Source organism: Rhinichthys klamathensis, unplaced genomic scaffold, assembly GCF_029890125.1.
Source record: "Rhinichthys klamathensis goyatoka isolate OS25496 unplaced genomic scaffold, OSU_Roscu_1.1 h1tg000505l_1, whole genome shotgun sequence".
Lineage (NCBI taxonomy): Eukaryota > Metazoa > Chordata > Actinopteri > Cypriniformes > Leuciscidae > Rhinichthys > Rhinichthys klamathensis.
The window spans coordinates 658,850-678,890 of NW_026606986.1; the positions used below are offsets into that span (position 1 = coordinate 658,850).

The 20,041-nt window shown below is 37.8% G+C and overlaps 1 protein-coding gene across 1 annotated transcript; it reads right to left on the reverse strand.

Moving 5' to 3' along the window:
* Window positions 1-8,388: 8,388 nt before the first annotated feature.
* On the reverse strand, window positions 8,389-9,273 carry LOC130072805 (uncharacterized). The gene is made up of 3 exons (XM_056238070.1): window positions 8,871-9,273; window positions 8,602-8,770; window positions 8,389-8,522 (listed from the first exon to the last, which is right to left on the reverse strand). Exons 1-3 carry the CDS (start codon window positions 9,175-9,177, stop codon window positions 8,393-8,395), a joined length of 606 nt encoding a protein of 201 aa, XP_056094045.1. The 5' UTR covers window positions 9,178-9,273; the 3' UTR covers window positions 8,389-8,392.
* Between the last annotated feature and the right edge of the window lie 10,768 nt (window positions 9,274-20,041).

Genomic DNA, 20,041 nt, shown 5'->3' on the forward strand with positions numbered 1-20,041 from the left:
ACGCCGTGCTAAGTGAGATGAACTGTGACTTGGAATCTCATAATATGGTCCGTTGTTTCCGGAAGAAACTATTTTAATAAACAGATATAATTCATGGGCTCAGTTTAGCTCCTCCTAAATGGCACAAGGCAGGCCCAGCTCAAAGGAGGAAGCTGGTAGTCAACGAGGTGCGACAGCAGGAGGAGAGGATGAGGTGTATAAAGGCCATTTCACAGGCCAAGCAGGGAGAGTGGATGAGATGGGAGAGTGTGGAACAACGTAAGATGGGCTGGCAAGACCTTTGGTCAATGGAAGAGAGTAGGATCAGTTTCCTTATTAGGTCAACATATGATGTTCTCCCATCACCGCAGAACCTAAACCTCTGGGTAGGAGAGGATCCCTCTTGTCCTTTGTGTTCATCACCTGCCACATTAAGGCACATTTTGACAGGATGTAAGGTGGCTCTTAGCCAAGGTCGGTTTACTTGGCGCCATGACCAAGTACTGCGATGTTTGGCTTTAGCATTAGAAGGCAAGCGTAACATGACCAATAAGTTGCCACCTGTTCTAGCAAAACATTACACGCAGAAGACAATATTCCTCCGCCCAGGCGAGCAACCACCAAGAAAAGGTGTTAACACCAATTCTCGCCCAGGACAACTGGAAGCTGCTAGGGATTGGAAGATGCTGGCTGATCTTGACCAACGGCTTATTTTTCCACCTGAGATTGCCACCACTAACCTACGACCAGATATTGTTTTGTGGTCTGGATCAGCACGCATTGTTCAACTGATAGAGTTAACAGTGCCATGGGAGGATGCGGTAGATGAGGCATATGAGAGGAAGAAACTGCGGTATGCTCATCTGGCCACTGAAGCAGAACAGCGAGGATGGAGAGTCCAGGTTTATCCAGTGGAAGTGGGTTGTCGAGGTTTTGTGGCACACTCTACAACCCGGTTCCTCAGAGACGTCGGATTCAGTGGCCAAGAGTTGCGTCGCACAGTAAAGAACTTATCTGAAGCAGCAGAAAGGAGCAGCAACTGGCTGTGGTTGAGACGGAAAGATTCTAGCTGGCTGTGTACAGGCCGCCACGCTACGGTTTCGTAGAGTTCTTGAAAACTTGAAGAGTCTGTTGGTTTGTTTGTATACGTTCCTGTGGATATTGCGTGAATGACGGGTGGTTGGGCAGATATTGTGTTGCGGTAGGTAGTATGCCATACGGAACCGTTGTCCACTGAAACTGCATATTAACGCACCAGTGGGGCTCGACAGCCTTAGTCAACAGGTTGGCGCGTATGGTTGGGTCGCGGAGAGATTGTGATATTGTGGTTAGGTCTCAGCAGCAGGAGGGATGTAGAGGTCAGTAAGCTGGGCTGAGTTGAGTGGGGGACGGAGGGGGGTGACTCTGGGACGCCAGAGTCACTGTCGAGCCCTCTTGAGGTGTCGTGGGCTAGTCGACGAAACACTGAGGACGGAAGGTGCCCACTTGAAGACCCTAGAGATATCCCCTACTCGGTTCAATCCAGACGATTGTCGTGCTGGTCCTGTAGTTGCAGCCGTCGCGTGCGCTAACGCGCCAAGTACACTGCTGCCGTTAACGCCGGACAGAAGGGGAGTCACACTACCTTATGGAAAGAAGCGTAAATGGATGGAGAAGCATAGTTTACTGTAAAGCTACGTCTTAGTTTTGCTTATCTTGGCGAAAGCCGAGTACAAATCAGCATGAAGTTTTAACATCTACTCTCGTGTAATGGAAATCAATCATCATGCATTTCCATGTAATTAGTTTCACAAACGTAATTCCTATCGACCAGCTCACTTAGCACAGCGTTCGTGACTCATCACCTCTATGCCTTCCAGCGTTACCCCAGTCTGTGAAGGATCAGCTGCTGAGCCACCTTTCGTGATGATCCTCAATGTGAGATGTTCCAGTTCCTCTTCATTCCTATGAGTATAAAAAAAAAAAACATTAAAAAAAACAGGAAATCGGTATTTACTTGCAACATCACTTGTTATTGTTCAGACTGTTGCAAAAAATCAATTGCATTGAAACACAGAATGAGAAAGAAATGTACCTTTATATTTTAAAATAAAATAAATCTCTTACAGCCTCTTACATTTGCAACATTATAAATGTCTATACTGTCACGTTTTTATCAATTTAATGCATACTTGCTGGATAAAAGTAAATGTATTTTATTTCTTTAAAAAAAAAAAGTTCTAATTGACCCAAAACTTTTAAATTGCATCTTAAAATATATTCAAATAGAAAACAGTTGTTTTAAATTGTAAAAAAAAAAAATAATAATAATAATAATAATCACAATATTACAGTTTTTGCTGTATTTTGGATCAAATAAATGAAGGCTTGGTGGGCAGAAGAGACTTCTTTTAAAGACATTAAACAATCTTACTGGTTGTGTGTGTGTGTGTGTGTGTGTGTGTGTGTGTATATACATATATATATATATATATATACACTCACCTAAAGGATTATTAGGAACACCTGTTCAATTTCTCATTAATGCAATTATCTAATCAACCAATCACATGGCAGTTGCTTCAATGCATGTAGGGTGTGGTCCTGGTCAAGACAATCTCCAGAACTTCAAACTGAATATCAGAATAGGAAAGAAAGGTGATTTAAGCAATTTTGAGCGTGGCATGGTTGTTGGTGCCAGACGGGCCGGTCTGAGTATTTCACAATCTGCTCAGTTACTGGGATGTTCACACACAACCATTTCTAGGGTTTACAAAGAATGGTGTGAAAAGGGAAAAACATCCAGTATGCGGCAGTCCTGTGGGCGAAAATGCCTTTTTGATGCTAGAGGTCAGAGGAGAATGGGCCGACTGATTCAAGCTGATAGAAGAGCAACTTTGACTGAAATAACCACTCGTTACAACCAAGGTATGCAGCAAAGCATTTGTGAAGCCACAACACGCACAACCTTGAGGCGGATGGGCTTCAACAGCAGAAGACCCCACCGGGTACCACTCATCTCCACTACAAATAGGAAAAAGAGGCTACAATTTGCAAGAGCTCACCAAAATTCAGATGGTAGAGTCAGAATGTGGCATAAACAGAATGAGAACATGGATCCATCATGCCTTATTACCACTGTGCAGGCTGCTGGTGGTGGTGTAATGGTGTGGGGGATGTTTTCTTAGCACACTTTAGGCCCCTTAGTGCCAATTGGGCATCGTTTAAATGCCACGGCCGGCCTGAGCATTGTTTCTGACCATGTCCATCCCTTTATGGCCACTATGTACCCATCCTCTGATGGCTACTTCCAGCAGGATAATGCACCATGTCACAAAGCTCGAATCATTTCAAATTGGTCACTTGAACATGACAATGAGTTCACTGTACTAAAATGGCCACCACAGTCACCAGATCTCAACCCAATAAAGCATCTTTGGAATGTGGTGGAACGGGAGCTTCGTGCCCTGGATGTGAATCCCACAAATCTCCATCAACTGCAAGATGCTATCCTATCAATATGGACCAACATTTCTAAAAAATGCTTTCAGCACCTTGTTGAATCAATGCCACGTAGAATTAAGGCAGTTCTGAAGGCGAAAGGGGGTCAAACACAGTATTAGTATGGTGTTCCTAATAATCCTTTAGGTGAGTGTATATACACATTTTTTTCTGGTTATCAAAAATATATCTAAAAAGAAAAAAACAATAATTAAATATTACAAATTAGTCCATTATTAAATGCCTATAAATATAAAGACGAGTCTATTAAATAATATCTATTAATTTAAACAAAAGTTAATTAATGAAGACTTTTGTCCAGAGGTTTTGAACAAATCTCTTCAAAACACTTTAACAGTCAGTCACTACTGGAATAGCCAAACAGTAAATACAGATACAATCTTTGTTTGAAGCCAAACTTTTGCTTAAAGGGTAGCTATTTACTTATTTTGATAATAATTTTGAAGGTTTAATAGACAGGGTTGTAGCTGTCATTTAGGAATAATATTGTGTTCGAATCAAGATCGCCATTATTTAACGATAAATCGTGCACACGGAGCTGTAGCCAATGTGTTTTCGAATTTAATATTTGTATGTTAACGAACGTTACCAGTAGGCTAACCCGCGCCCAAGGCCTGGCCGGCCCCCTTTCCCGCGATCCATTTATAGATATTAGAGAATAGAATATGGGAATTTGTAAATATGCAAAGTACATTTTTTTTAATCCGAAAACTCATAGCCTGCATATAATAAATGACAACTAGGCTACATTTCGTATAGGCCTACGAACTTATCCGTGGGTGAAAGCGCCGTCCGAATTGTCCTCTTATGGTGTGTTACCTAACGCGAATAGAGCGTCAAATACGCGTCTATCGCGTCTAGTAGAGTGTTAAACCCGTGTTAGAGAAAAAAACAATTTATAACTTCACTGCTACACGTGAATGACACGTAAACGTCTGACAATACACTTCACTGCCATATGGCGCTTACTCCGTGCCAAAATCAAACATCCGAACGACCGACCGACCGATCGAACGTCTATCCGAACGTCTATCCGAACGTCTTGTACTTTTGAGCGTCTTACCGAGCGGGTGACCCACGTGACGACCTGACGTGACGTCAACGTCTTGAAATTAGCAGTTTTTTAACCATGCAAGTATGCAAGCTAATGTGTAAAGACTATAAATGGACATTAAAGGCAATACATATAAATATTGTACCCCTAAAACAACACTAAAACATTTCTCCTGAATCCTGTGCATGTGAGGCTATGTGTTTTACTTTCAAAGAGCAGAAATACTGTACACTGTAAAAAATAAATGTATTTTTACAGAAAAAAACGGTAGAATTTAACAGTATTATGACATTTTGATCAGAACTGTGAAACTCCATAAAAATGCTAACATTGACATCTAATGTACATTTTCCCTGTTTTTTAACTATTTAAATTGGTTACTGCAAAAAAATGAAATTTTCCTTTAAATAACAGTAATTATTGTCTATTGTTATCCTGACATGTCCTTAAAAAAACATTCCTGTATATTTTTTGGTCAGAGTTGAAAAAAAATGTCGTTTTGCAGAGAAAACCAGTAGAATTTCACAGTCATAAAACATTTTCATCAGAACGGTGAAATTCCACAAAAATGCATACATTAACACCAAATAGCCTATATATTTCCAGTTGAATTAGGCAGTGACTATGCACTAAGTGCAAAAAGCAACAGTTGTGATTCACACTGAAAACAAATAGCTATATATTCTATTTAGATCATGTAAATGTCGTGATAGTTTGCAATAATGTATAGTAATTAGATGCTATATTCTATATTTTGGCAGATTCTGTTTGCATCTCAGTAATTGTGTAGCCTTAACAGGATGCAATAATAGTATAAGGTGTTTTATTAAATACACGTTAGACACTTTAATTCTACTTAATTTTTGTTGAAAATAAATGCCTTTTCGATGTGATTTGTGATACCAAAAGGTATAAATTACAGATTTGAACCAAGGACTTTGAAACAAGCATCAAATAAACAAGGCTTCCAGACTAGTGCCTGTGCCACTGAAGACAGTAGGTTAAATTGCGCATCTTTTCTAAACTTCATTGGTGATCCGACACATGTTGTTTCCTTGATTTATAGTCAGTGTTTAGCCTACTATTGTTTTTATGCATGTCATACCGTTCGTTTGTTAAAGAGGCGATCTGGTGCTGGACTGTGTTGTTTATAAAATCATATTTTTTTAGTTTTTTGCTGCTGTGGTTAGTGGCGAAAGGCATCAGTTTTCTCTTGTGGCTGTTAGAGCATTTTATTACTGTGGGGGCAGTTGTAGCTTAGTGGTTTGAGAGTCGGGCTTGTAACCCAAGAGTTGCCGGTTCGAGTCTCATGGCCGGCGTGTTGCGACTGTGGTGCCCTTGAGGAAGGCACCTTACCCTAATTGCTCCCCACACTGCTCCGGGGATGTGTGTGTTCAACACTCACTGGGATGGGTTAAAAAGGTCACATTTTGAGTATGCTTTCACTTATTGGTATCCTCATCCAAACGCACACTCCTGTCCAACCCACTTGTTACACCACTTCTGGAAAACCATTTATTGTTAAGGTAAGCTAATTGTCATGATTTCCATATCAAAATCCGAAATAACCAGCTGTAGATTTACACTAAGAAAAATACAGATATATTTTTATTTTCACTATAAGTATAATACAATATCAGCATTTTTACGTAATGCTATTTACATTAGGTGTAAATAATTTTCATTTAATAAATATAATTATCAAATTTGCAGTAAGTGTACATGCTAATTAGATGCTATCTATATTGGCAGATAGTTGCACCTTAGTATTTTTGTAGATTAACAGGATCCAATAATTATCATAGAGTGCAAATGGTTATATTTATTAAAGGGGTTGATTATGATTTCACTTTTCTAGCTTTAGTTAGTGTGTAATGTTGCTGTTTGAGCATAAACAACATCTGCAAAGTTACAACGCTCAAAGTTCAAAGCAAAGGGAGATGTTTGCTTTTAAAGAAATTGTTTTTTAAGGACTACAACAAACGGCTGGTAGGAACTACAAGACATTCCTCCCGGGTTAGTGACATCACAAACCTGAAAATTTACATAAACTCGCCCCTGGGAACACACAGTCCATGTTGAGAAGGGGAAGAGCTTGTAGTCGAGCACATTTGTGAGTCAGCTCAAACTGTAGCAGCCGTCTTTTCACATGCAATAGAAAGTCACTCTGTGTGCATCTCACAACAGTTCCTATACGAGCGATTTATAGATTATCCTGACAGAATATGCTAACTCTAGATAGTTAACTCCAAATCATCAACATAAATTCATCAACTAAGCATTCAGAAATGTCCTGTTGCATTCTACATGTTGTCACTTTTTCTATCTTGAGTCTCTCCATCTGTGTCTGACTCCGGTTTGAACATAAAAGGCAGAACAGTTTCTGACATTTTAGTGTGTTTCTGCATGAGGTAATCGGCGCTGCTAACACACACGAGCGCTTGAAGCTCCGCCCCTTGTGCCGGGAGCAGCAGCTCATTTGCATTTAAAGGACCAGACACAAAACGGTGCGTTTTTGCTAACCCTCAAAAAGTGACAACTTTAACATGCTATATAAAAATATCTGTGGGGTATTTTTAGCTAAAACTACATATACACACTCTGGGGACATCAGAGACTTATTTTACATCTTGTGAAAAGGGCATTATACCACCCCTTTAAAATTGTTAAATGGATGCTACATTGTTGTGAGAATAAAAGCCCTTCTACACCGACCCCTAAGCTTACCCAATAAATACTTATTTTTAATAAACACTCTTCTCTTAATAAAGCACGTTATTTCCACTTTCAAAATTTTCATTGCAAATAAATGGCTTTTTTTTATCACAAAAAAAAGCCAAATCTATAAGCCAGTGGTTCTCAAATTTATTTACACAGAAATTAGGATAAATTAATTTATTTTATAAAATGTCATAAAACTGGGGCCCCCCTGGCATCATCTCAGGGCTGCCCAGGGAGCCACGGCTATAAGCCATATCTCTAAGGCACTATTGGATATATTGCTGTCTGTGATTTTGAGAGCCGGGAGACTGCAACATACACAGAGTTTATAAAGGTGTTGCCTAAATGGGTGAGATAAATAAATGGATTCATATCCTCGATTTAAATCAGTGGAGGGTTAAACCCGGACACAGTATTCCTTACGTCATGAATCATGACTTAAGCGCATAGTCGAAAAAAATACCATGGAAGTCAAAGTTTTAGTAAAGGCTTACATGTTTTCATGCCATAATCTTTTTCTAGTGAATTTATTTATTTAAACCAAATGTACAGGAGCATATTTGTATACTGTGTGACAGAAGTAATGTTAAAAAACAAATTAAAAATACTCTTGAAACAAATTTTTTTGTAAAATGTTATACAATAAATTATGGTAGCCAGAGTATTGCTGTAAACAACTTCAGCTTTTGATTATATAGCAAACCTTCAAGATCAAACAATGGAAAAACACTTCCCAGCAAAAGTCATGTTTTAGATCACAAATTTGTTCAATTAAAAAAAAAAAAATTAAATACTAATCACATCACAAGGCAATACAACTAATTTAAGGAACAAAGCGCTGCACTGAAGTACAAAAAGTCGGTCTGTCCTGTTCTTCAGCGAAATGTCAATCTTCTGAAAGACCTGAATCTGTGGGGACACAAACAGTTTAAATTAAAACCCAAACCAAAAGAAGAGCAGAAACAGCAACAAGCCTTAACCAAATACTCTCAGTTTTGGCCACAGACGATTACATCACATTTATTGGAGTTAATTATAAAAATGATTGTCATTTGGTGCACTTTATCATTGATGAATGATAAACACAGAAGATGAAGTCTACCACTACTATACAAGACAACAGAGCTTCTATACCTGTTACTCTCCCCAGTCAAATGCAGCAATTTTTGACGTCAGACTCAATACTCTGGGGTTGACAGAGTACGCTCTCTTTTTCTCTCTCTTTTCCACCTTGGTACCTTTATGAGGATTAATCCTAAAGATGCACCTTTAAAACACAACACAAACAATATCCTTAAATAATTGTTGTATGCTTCTTAACCAAAGGAATGCAGTCTATGAATTACCTTTGCAAGAATTCTAGTGTGGCTCCCAGTTCTACAGGGTAACTGATGTTCAATATATAGTAAAGAGAGAACATCAGATACAGGGCTTCTGTAAAACTCAAGAGATGGTCATTTACAATCATCTGGTCTACTGCTACCATGTACACACTGGCTGTCAGTGGGTTCTCTCCTTTGAACAAACAAAATCAGTAAGACATAATATTTAACAGAATGTGAGTTCTGGTCCCCTGAAACCAGGAATTATTGTGTTGCAAGTAAATAATACCCACCACACACCACTATACATGGTGTTGCTGGAAGCTGTTCTGAGCATATATCACTTGGAACAGAGGTGTCTTCTACCATCACAAGAAAGTGGTCTTGGTCATTTTTGAAATGGGTTAGCAGCAACATCACTGCCCCACAAACATGATCCCCTCCAGCTCTATACTTTGTGAGGATTCTCCCTGCTCTGCTTGCTCTTTCTGTGCACTGAAATTGAAAGTAGTCCAATATTCTTCTGAACTTACTGGAAGCAGATTCTTCAAAGCTGTTGTTTATGTCAATGCCAGTGAGCTCTTTAAAGTGTGCTTTCATTCCTGCTGGCTGAAAAAGATATGGCCACTCATCAAGTAAATCTTTGGTTTCCTTTCCAGATTGGATGTTGTTTCTTTGAGAGGTGTAAGTAGAAGTCATTAAGTCATAGATTGTCTTTACATCACTTTCATTATTTTGAAACATTACTAGCAACTTCTCTTTATTTTCCTGCTGCAATTTGGATGTTTCTCCAACTAGCAGTTGTGGATCAGAATTTATACAACCATATAACAATTTTCGTTTCTTTGTTGATACTTCTAGAGTACCACAAAGTGGTGTACTAATAGCTTTTGCCCTTTTAAAATTGTCAATTCTACACACCAGTTGTTTGAGGAGAGAATCATATCCACTTCCTACAACCTGGGAATTAATCTCATCTCTGAAAGACTTTGGGAACGCAATCACCATTTGTCGGGCTATTTCTGATACATGTTTTTTTGCTGGACATTTGCTGACTTCCAGGATCTCAGAAGCAACAATGCGGACCAACTGTCTTCTCTCTGAGCAACTTGGCCTTTCACCATTTTGCAACTTTTCCATAAAACTTGCTGGCATTTTTTGCCATGGAACATCAAAACTATAATGCCAGTCATGGTCATAAAACGAAGTTTCACAGCGACTGTCACCTAGAAGATAAACCAATGTCCAGGTTACATGATAAACACTTTTCATGCAGCAGTAACTTTTTGGCAAAATTGCCTATTCCCAAGCTGCAGATTTATTGAAGTTTAATAACAGACAAACAGAGATGGCATGGGGCTTTGTGGGTTGTTCATGTGCCACTATATAGAGTACGCATTTAAAGTGGTGCACAGACTTGTTTTATGTCCGCAGTGCATTATTGTCAGAGGGGAGACTGTTGTGCATTTTTCACAGGGACCGCAGGACCACAGTGCAACAAATCACTAGCATGAAATGGGCACATTTAACGTGTTGCTGACTGCACTGTGGCCCTGTAGTTGCTCTGAACAATGCACAACAGTCTTCACTCTCCGCTGGCATAAGATGCGGACTCAACTGGAGACGTTTTGGCCATTCATGCACCAGGTAATCACCACAGTGGCACATGTACGGATCACAATGTATGCAATTTCCAAAATCAATGTTTTGAGGCCCCGTGCCATCACAGTTTGATTTGTACCATCAAACTACACTAGTCAAAATTTTAAGAGGATCAAAACCTTTCATAATAGTTGTCTTAAAACCAATACCCAAAGCTCTTCAAATGTGTACTAGTGTACAATAAATCTGCAGACTTGTATACATATACACATATACATATACAAACCCGATTCCAAAAAATTTGGGACACTGTAGAAATTGTGAGTAAAAAAGGAATGGAATAATTTACAAATCTTACTCAAACTTATATTTTATTCACAATAGATTATAGATAACATATCAAATGTTGAAAGTGAGACATTTTGAAATGTCATGCCAAATATTGGCTCATTTTGGATTTCATGAGAGATACACATTCCAAAAAAGTTGGGACAGGTAGCAATAAGAGGCCGGAAAAGTTAAATATAAGTTTATGAGATTTGTAAATTATTCCATTCCTTTTTTACTCACAATTTCTACAGTGTCCCAACTTTTTTGGAATCTGGTTTGTACATATACATATACATATATCGTTCTGTGAACTGCATGTGTGGCACAATTTGTTTGCCAGGCGTGCTAAAGGCTGGGCATGCTCACATAGCAAATTCTCTGTATATGAATTACAAGAATTGACAACACGTTTTGCTTTCAAACTACATGTTTTGCTTTCAAATTGTTTGTGGATTGTTTAATGTTGTATCAGCGTTTAACTCACGTCTTCCACTTGAAGAGCTGGATGGTGAAATTGAGCATCCGGGAGCAGGTGAACCTGATGCATCAGAAGTGTATTCAGCAGACAACTCATTGGCAGTGTTTTGCAGAGTGGAAGCAATATCTACATGGCATAAACAAAAAACTGCATTAAAAACCATACTGCAGAAACAAGAAACACATTGGCATACTGTAATACAAGTAAAGAGTACAGCTAACAAAGTACAGAATGAAAGAGACTGGGGTGTTGTTTTTCCAGTTCATCTAATTGTATGCATGTACATAAGTCAACATTTAAAGTGGATCAAACCTTTCAGTTGTCTTAAAACCAATACCTGTTCTTGTGAACTTAATGAACTTTTTGATCCGCTTCAAATGTTGACTAGTGTATATGTAAAAACAACCATTGATTTGAAAACTTACTTGGGATTTGGGCTATTAGTTTTCTTGCTTCAATCGGTCTCAGAAAGCCACCTAGATCATCTTCTTTCAAAAACTGTAGGTCATCTATGGTCTCCACACCTAGGCTGTTCAAACCCTCTATGGCTAGCTTTGAAGTTATAGGGTTTGGGAACACATTCTCAATAAAAATCAACAATGCATCCATTTCTGTTGGGAGAGGACAGTTTATCCTTTTTACAGATGAACAACGCTGTGCTTCAGAGTAATGACCTTCAGTCCCATAAAACTGTACTCATTTAAGGGATAATAATCCAGACATTCCTCTGCATTTACACAAATTAATTCCTTTGTCGCAGACAAAATCTCATAAAGTCCATAATCATGCAAATACACTGAGGTGCGGGGAGTCACAAGGAAAGTCACATCATCATCTTTCACGAAAATCAGCTCAATCTGTCCAAACTGTAAAATAGAATCCTCCTCTTCACATTTAAGGCAAATTAAATTTCCTTTCCTGTACAGGGTACCCTTGTATTCTACCCGTGTTGAAACAAAGTCTGGTTCATTAAGCAAACTTGTCTCAACAGCTTTGCACACAGCATCACTGTACAAATGAGGAGAGTATGTGGCCAAGTCAACACTTTTAAGCTTTGGTGAAAAAAATGACCGTGAGTGAAGATATGCTTGAAGAAGTTGATGGTTGTGAGACAATGTCTTGCATACATTTTTGAAGTTCTGTGTTCTTCTCACACTTCTTTTGAAGTAGGAATGTTTGCTTTCAAATCTCAATGACCATAAACGAATTAAAGGTCCAAGACTTAAAATGAGTGACGTATAGTGAAGCATGTAATGATGTTTTGGTTTAAAATTTTCACCAGGAAACAGCTCCTTTCTTGTTTCCAGATATTCTGGTATTAAGACATTGAGATATGCAATCTGTGCAGTGCTAATCTTGGGAGCACACACTAACTCAACCAGTTCTTTCAACTTAACAGTCAGTTGCCATCCAGGGTCTTGTGACTCTACTCTGTCTCCAATTATGACAGGAAGAAATCTGAGGAGACACCAGTTCTCAGCTGCTTGACCACCTAACTTTCCGCCTTTTTTACATATCTGGGAGGGGGCAGAACCAGCATCAGAATCCAGATATTTGAATTGTGCAAGTCTCCTGTTCAGCTGTGTATATGAAAACCACTTCCTTTTTACAAAGTATTCCAAGAAAATGGCAAGATCAATAGCTACAATGCCTTCAAACAAGTCATGGCCAAGGCATGGGGGAAGGCCAGGCTGAGCAACATGAAAATATTTGAGAGAGTTGAAAATGGAGTCAAACTTCAACCCATTTACAACATTTTCTTCGGTCGTCCTTAGAGTTTCCACTGCCGCCTTATAGGACTCAACTGTGCGATTGGGAAAGTCTACACACACATTCTGAAGTTCACTGCGAGATACCAAGCAATACCTACAGCAATGCTTGGCAGTACTGAAGTTCTGTGAGTAACCACCGATGCAGTGGGACCCCAAATTATCACCGATAATAGCCACTATTGTTGCACGTACTATGTCACCTGAAGATGTCACAAATCCATGCTCTTCAAGTTCTTTGACATCTGCCAACAACTTAGAAAAAATCTTGGTTTGACCAAAATAGTTAAAGTCTCTCTCATAACACAAAAGTGATAACTGAATGTTATCAATGCATGATCTGTAAAATGGCTCAAAGTTGCCAAGTGTAAAATACACTCCAATCATTTTGTGTCTTTTTTTAGCTGACCCAAGGGGATTCACAATCTCAAAGGCATCCTGGTACAAGATAAGTTGGATTGTAATCTCAGGCTGCTTAAACAAGTCATTGGATTTGAATACAGAGCCATCACAGATGTCAGAGAACACAGAAGAGTGTACATGCTGATGTTTGGCACACTGCTCCCACACCACTGGGTCTATTAACATGGTTTTTAAAGTGTTCTTCAATGGAATATACTGTGCATAACGTTGGATTCGGTTTTCATCTCGACCGAGACACATACTTTGTGGATGCACGTACGAAAATTTTTTCTGATAATACTGTCTTCTTTGGTATTCTGTGGAAAGTAATGAATTACAAGCTGAATGTAAATCTTGGCCTTGCAAAGTCTGCACCACAGATTCAATATCACGTTGTGAAAGGGCCGTTTTTGACTTGAGTATTTCCCTGAACATCTTCTGTGTGTACTGATGACAGATATAATTTAAACCACTGAATTCCTCCACAATCATCTGAATGGTTGACGATGGCACCAGGTATTTGGCTTGTAGCTGCATATAAAACAGGCAGAGATTTTTCATGTACAATGACTTTGCGTTACATTTCGTCAGTGAGTCTGTGAATTCACTTTCATCAACCTCATCCTCAGTAACATCAAATGCTGAAGAAGGTTGCTGAGATAAAGTATCCATAATCCGTAATTGTGCAAATGTAGAAGTCCTGTGCTTTCGTGAAACATGGGCAGTGAAACTTGATCTTAAACTGAAATTTTTGTCACATTTTTCAAAAGGACAACACACCACCTCTCCCTTGGCTAAATGTGACCTGAGATGAGAAAGGACATTGTTCATGTCTGTAAATTGTTGTTGACAGTCTGTATTGTTGCAAACAAACGTGCCCGTCGAATCATCAAAACGAGTATGTGGTCTTTTGTGATGGCGATAAACATGAGCTTTGAGAGCATTGTATTTTAAGAATTTACATTTGCATTCTGGGAAGCAACATGGAAATTGAGCATTTGCTTCATGTCTGTGTAAGATTTGATGATCAACAAATCCCTTAACTGTCTTCAGAGAGCAATCACAAAATTTGCACGAATACATCATCATCCATATGGTTAAAGGTAACACACCTCATAAGATGAAATCCGTTGTCCATGCATATGGGTGTTTTTAAATGATTGTGAAAGCAAAGTTCTAAAACGACAACAACACAATTCTGAAACCTATTTAGTCCTTTTTAATGCAACTTGCATCAAACATTAAGAATAATTAAAAACGTTTGTGATTAGTCATTGTAATTGTATTCACCTGTTGCCAATTAACTTTTAAATTACGTTGGATGATACGTCAACCGAATTTTTTTAAGCACTTACCATTCACCACTCGACATCGAGGTCCATGATTGTTTTGTTGTCATTCTGTTATATATTGCATTCATACAGCAGAGTATGTTGCCTTAACAGTCACGTTTACACACAAAGCTACTGCCTACTTAACAAAGTCACTACTTACGATTTTTGAAAACAAACTGACGCCTGTAATTCAGTATTCCAGCGAACCCAACTCCGCTCCGTCTTTTAGCTTATTTGCCATGTCAATGAGCACGTTTCCCGACCAAAACAAAAACACGGATTTTTTCCTTGAGGCATTTTTACGCTGTTTTGGAGCCATGATGTGCCACCTGCAGTTAACAGGCTGCTGCTTTGTCTCTTGGCTGATGCCGTTGGGCCGAGGGCAATGATTGAGAAGCAGTTTGACCAATGGCGTGCGTGAAGGCGGGACTTAACAAGAAAGGTCAAAACAGTGCAGAAACGCACACCAAAAAATGTCTTCCATAGAAAGCAAAAGGGGAAATTTCCTGCGACATTGTGAGGTAATCATACTGGGTAAATATGCTGGCATGTAAAATTAAATATAAAATTGTAATCAACAAGTGTTACTGTATTTACGTTGTTTCTGCTGTTGCAGTGCACCCTTGGCCTTGTCAGTGGGTGAGGTCACATCACTAAACTGTCTGAAGAAGTAAGGTGTTGTGGACCATTATAAAATTTGTAAGTGTATTACACTTATATTACACCAAATATAAAAACAAATATTTATTTTAAGTAAAAAACAATATTTTTTTAATGTAAGAAACGCAAGAACATCTAAAAAGAATAACATGATCAGACATGATGATGAATATAGATATGTGATGTATGATATCTAACCATTTTCTCTCTTATTTTTTAAAGGCATCAACATGGAGATTGAATTGGAGACCATTGTTCTGTTCGAAGTGTAGTTTGTGGAAGATGCAATGATAAAATTAATTTGAATTGTCAATGTTGTATTTTAAGCATATATAAGCAATGTTCAGATGATGGTACTGTAGCACTGTTTAAAGTTTTTAATATTGTTGTTATTTACAATGGAAACTACTGTAACAGAAGAAAATAAAGAGGGAAAAATACAAATGATTTTCTCTAATGACTTTTTGTGACATATACATTTCATGAACTACATATAAAATTATTTGTAAGCCATAATCAAAATCAAAATGCTGTATATGCCTTTCAAAATTATGGTCCATCACAGTTAATTTTTTCAAATAACGGTCAACACATGTTATTTCAATTTACAGTCAAACTCTGTTAAATAATGATTAAAACATGATTTCAGTTTACAGTCAAAACATGCTTTATGAAGTAATGGTGTCAACATGTCATTTATATCTACATTCAAATAATGTTTAGTTAAACAACTGCTACACCATGTTTTTATATTTACAGTTAAAACATGTTTTATTAAACGAGGGTTTAAACATGTTACGTGAACTTACAGTCAAATAATGTCATTACATTTAATGGTCTATGCATGTATTTGCAATTATACAGACAAAATATGTTATTTCAGATTACGTTTTAAACATTTTATAGTACTGTATGGTCAATGTTCTTTTTTCATGTTGCTGTGTAAACATGTTACTTCAGTTCATGGGGTTTTACCGTTATTTTCATCAATGGCAAACGTTTGGCACCCTGTGCTGCCATGCATTTGCTCGTTTTTTTATGTGTTTTTTTTTTACAGTGTAGGCTAGCCTATATACAGACATTCAATAGTCTTAATTTGACCAATATAATCATTTTAACTAGTTTTTATTGTTCATTTTATTGCCCAATGTACAATGTTCTCACAGTCCATAAAAGAAAACACTCTAAATTAATAAATGTAGCCTTTCATTTAAAAAAAAAAAAAACATCCAGAAGGTTTTCATAAATATAAATATTATATTTATATGGAAATATAGATAGACCATAGAATATCCATTTATACACACACACACACACCCACACATTTATATTTTAAACTGTTGTGACCTGTGAATCTACAGTTTAAAATATTTGCAGAACTTAAAAAAAAGCTAAGTACAATTTATTGTAATAATATTGTTACTGAAAGTTTTATATAGCATAATTAAAATAATTTATTTACTTTTCCAACAAATGTTACAAGTCCAATACTGTCATGGTGGTCTTCCGTCACTTTTGACCAAAAATTTTCTGTTTTGAATTTTAAAATTCACAATTATACGCAAATTAACTGGTTGGGCTATTACCACACCGCATAATTGAGTCAGAAGACTGAAATAAGAGGTTGAAATGAGATCAGATCCAGATGGATTAAGCTGTGATAAAAGATTTGCTGTTTATTTTTTTTATTTATTGAGTTTTACTGTTATGTGTAACAAAATGCTTTCTCTGTATTCAGGTTTGACTGCAATAATAATGCAAATATATATTTTTTACTGACTCTTGTGTGCATGATCTGAAAGCACTGTTTGATTTTGAGCACAGATAAAATGTTGTTTTTTTTTTTTTAAAGAAGAGTCAGATGTTCTCTGAATGTAGTTTGAAAATTTGGTTTTGTGTTTAAGGTTTTAAAAAATTAATGATGTTTCCAAGAAATGTGTTTTAGCAATTCAGGAAACCTGTAGGTTAATATTAAAAACATGCATACTATTTTTTATACATATCACACAGATAACAAACTAATAAAAAGTGAATCTAATCAAGCATAATCTCAGTCTTAATAAAATTACTGAATTATCATAATCTTTCACAAATAGACATCATAAATGTTAAAGTGGAAAGGTTTATTTAAAAAAAATGTATAAGAGTTCTAATATTACATTTAGACATATCAGCTGAATATACTTTACTTTGTAATTAAGGTTCGTTGATTTTCATGTCTGCCACATATAAACAATGAGCCAAAACGAAATTATTGATAATTTTCATAAAATCATATATAACACGTTCCTACGTGTGCTGACGTGTTGTTAACGCGTTCCTATGCAACCTGATCTCACAGAATTCCGTGAAATGAACACGGACCCTTAACTCAAAATCCGTGGCAGTTTCACGGAATTGCCGAAAATTCCGTGATTTGCCCACGGAAATGATGCCTATGTAAGTCAATGACAGGCAGCATCCGTGTTCCACACACGGACAGTTACAACACACGCGCTCCCCCAAATTGACGTCGTTTTATAATTTGGAAAGGTATCGCTTTAAATATTCTGAGTTTACCTAAAGTACTTTACTTTAAATATTTAGTTTTAAGGTGATTTTAACTTGATATTGCATTGTTCTGTCGTCGTTTGATCGCTAGGATAACGTCTGGTCACCCTGAATTCCGTGACCGTACCACGGAATATTCAGTGGTCGCCACAGATTGTTTTCACCTTCACTGGACTGGACGATATAGCCTATTGCTGATTTTGACACTTTAGGCCAGGGGTCTCAAACTCAACTTAACTGGGGGCCGCTGGAGGTAGAGTCGGGGTCAGGCGGGGCCGCATCAAGTATTCCACAAAAAATAGTATTCAAGTATTCCAAAAAAGGAGCACAACTGATCCAATCTTCTCAATATTTATTATTAACGTTTCTTCTGAACTGTTCCTCTGAATTTGAACATTCCTTTCTGTACATGATTGGTTCTTCATGAGCTGTCCTTCTGACAGTTGAAGTTCATTTTACAAACTTCCTATCGTCGATAACACATATTTGTGATATTTATATTTGCTTATGTCCTTTTTATTTTCTTTATACAACACATTAATGATATTGAATGTTTTTTTTGGAAGGCACATTTCCTTTTATTATACTTAGAAAAACAATTATTGCTTTTGAAATACAAATATTTGCAGTCATGTCTGCCCGTCTTATTAAATTTCTTCTACACATGTATAGTGTCTCAAATTACTGACTGCACAAATCAAAGCAAACCTTCTTATCAACCTGTTGGACACATATTACAAGCTCAAAATGATTATTCTCACATTGTTTTAGAGCAGGGGTCTCCAACACGTCGCTCGCGAGCTACCAGTAGCTCGTGGCCTGATTGGTGGTAGCTCGCCAAGGGGGCGTTCACATATCGCGCTCACATATTTTGCGCGCTCAAGTTCGTTATTTCAAATGTAGGCGCGCGGCAAGCGCGCTCATAATTGAAGCGACGCGCTCATTTTTTCCAGGCGCAGTATGTTTGTACTTCGCGGTTGTCTATGACAACTATTGACAACAAACCCACCGTAAGCTGTCACGAGACTATCTATGGTAGCCCATAAGGGATAATTTTATTTTATTTTTTAAACGCGGCACACGCAACGACGGGCCGCACTAACATTAAACTTTAATGTCAAGTAGGGGGCCACAAAATATCACCCCGCGGGCCGCAAATGGCCCGCGGGCCGCGAGTTTGAGACCTCTGCTTTAGGCTATTCAAGCTGTCTGTGTTTGCAATGAAATGTAGCCTCATTAAACTGAACATATTATCTCCCCCGATCAGTTTGTAACAGTTTTTACTTATTGTCAAATTCTGTGATGGCACCACGGATTCTTCCGTGACGGGACCACGGAATATTCAGTCGTTCGCCCACAGATTGTTTCACCTTCACTGGACGATATAGCCTATTGCTGATTTTGACACTTTAGGCTATTAAGTTGTCTGTGTTTGCGATGTAGCCTCATTAAACTGTGAACATATTATCTCCCCCGATCAGTTTGTAACAGTTTTCCTTATTGTCAAATTCTGTGATGGCACCACGGATTCTTCCGTGACGGGACCACGGAATTCTTCCGTGACCGTACCACGGAATATTCAGTCGTTCGCCCACAGATTGTTTTCACCTTCACTGCTCGAGATTGCCTATTGCTGATTTTGACACTTTCAGTAGGCTATTCAAGTTGTCTTGTGTTTGTGATGCATGTAGCCTAATTAAACTGTGAACATATTATCTCCCCTGACCAGTTTCTATAGCCTTTTGCTTATTGACAAATTCTGTGATGGCACCACGGATTCTTCCGTGACGGGACACACGGATAACCGGATATAACTAGAGGCAGGCTTGATCAATCAAACTCCCCATCCATCATCTTGTGTAAATAATATTTGGACTAGTTTACAATTTTTTTTATGTTTACTCAATTGACAGATATAGGCATATACAGACAACGAAAAAAAAAATGATAAAGACTAATTATAAATTAATGTTAAATCGGACGAGTCTGTTGCCATGACGGCGACCCCACTTTCGCGGTTTTTCCGTCATTGCGAGGATCCCCTCTACAAATCGGTATGTATCTCAGACCTGCTACTTATTTACTATCTATAAATGTTGAATTATAAGTTTTAATGCGTTTTAGATGGCTTGTATTGTTGATTGCTAAATAGTTGACATGATATCGTGTCTGTAGTTGTTTTTCTCTAAAAAAAAGTATGCGTTTTTACATTACAAATATTTAATGTTTTCTCAAAATGAGTTTATTTTTTTTCATCCATCCAGTAACGTTACCAACATCTCATCCTATGTAGCACCATCATGTACACCAAAAAATATAGAGAAAATCGATTTTTTTCT

What these genes read in the sequence shown, in the direction of transcription:
- LOC130072805 (XM_056238070.1), bottom strand. Translation starts at nt 9,177, where the DNA reads ATGAAAGCACACTTTAAAGAGCTCACTGGCATTGACATAAACAACAGC. An exon ending in ACCATGTATAGTGGTGTGTG is followed by an intron (nt 8,771 to 8,870) that starts GTGGGTATTATT and finishes GTTTGTTCAAAG; the next exon opens with GAGAGAACCCACTGACAGCC. An exon ending in ACACTAGAATTCTTGCAAAG is followed by an intron (nt 8,523 to 8,601) that starts GTAATTCATAGA and finishes TGTGTTTTAAAG; the next exon opens with GTGCATCTTTAGGATTAATC.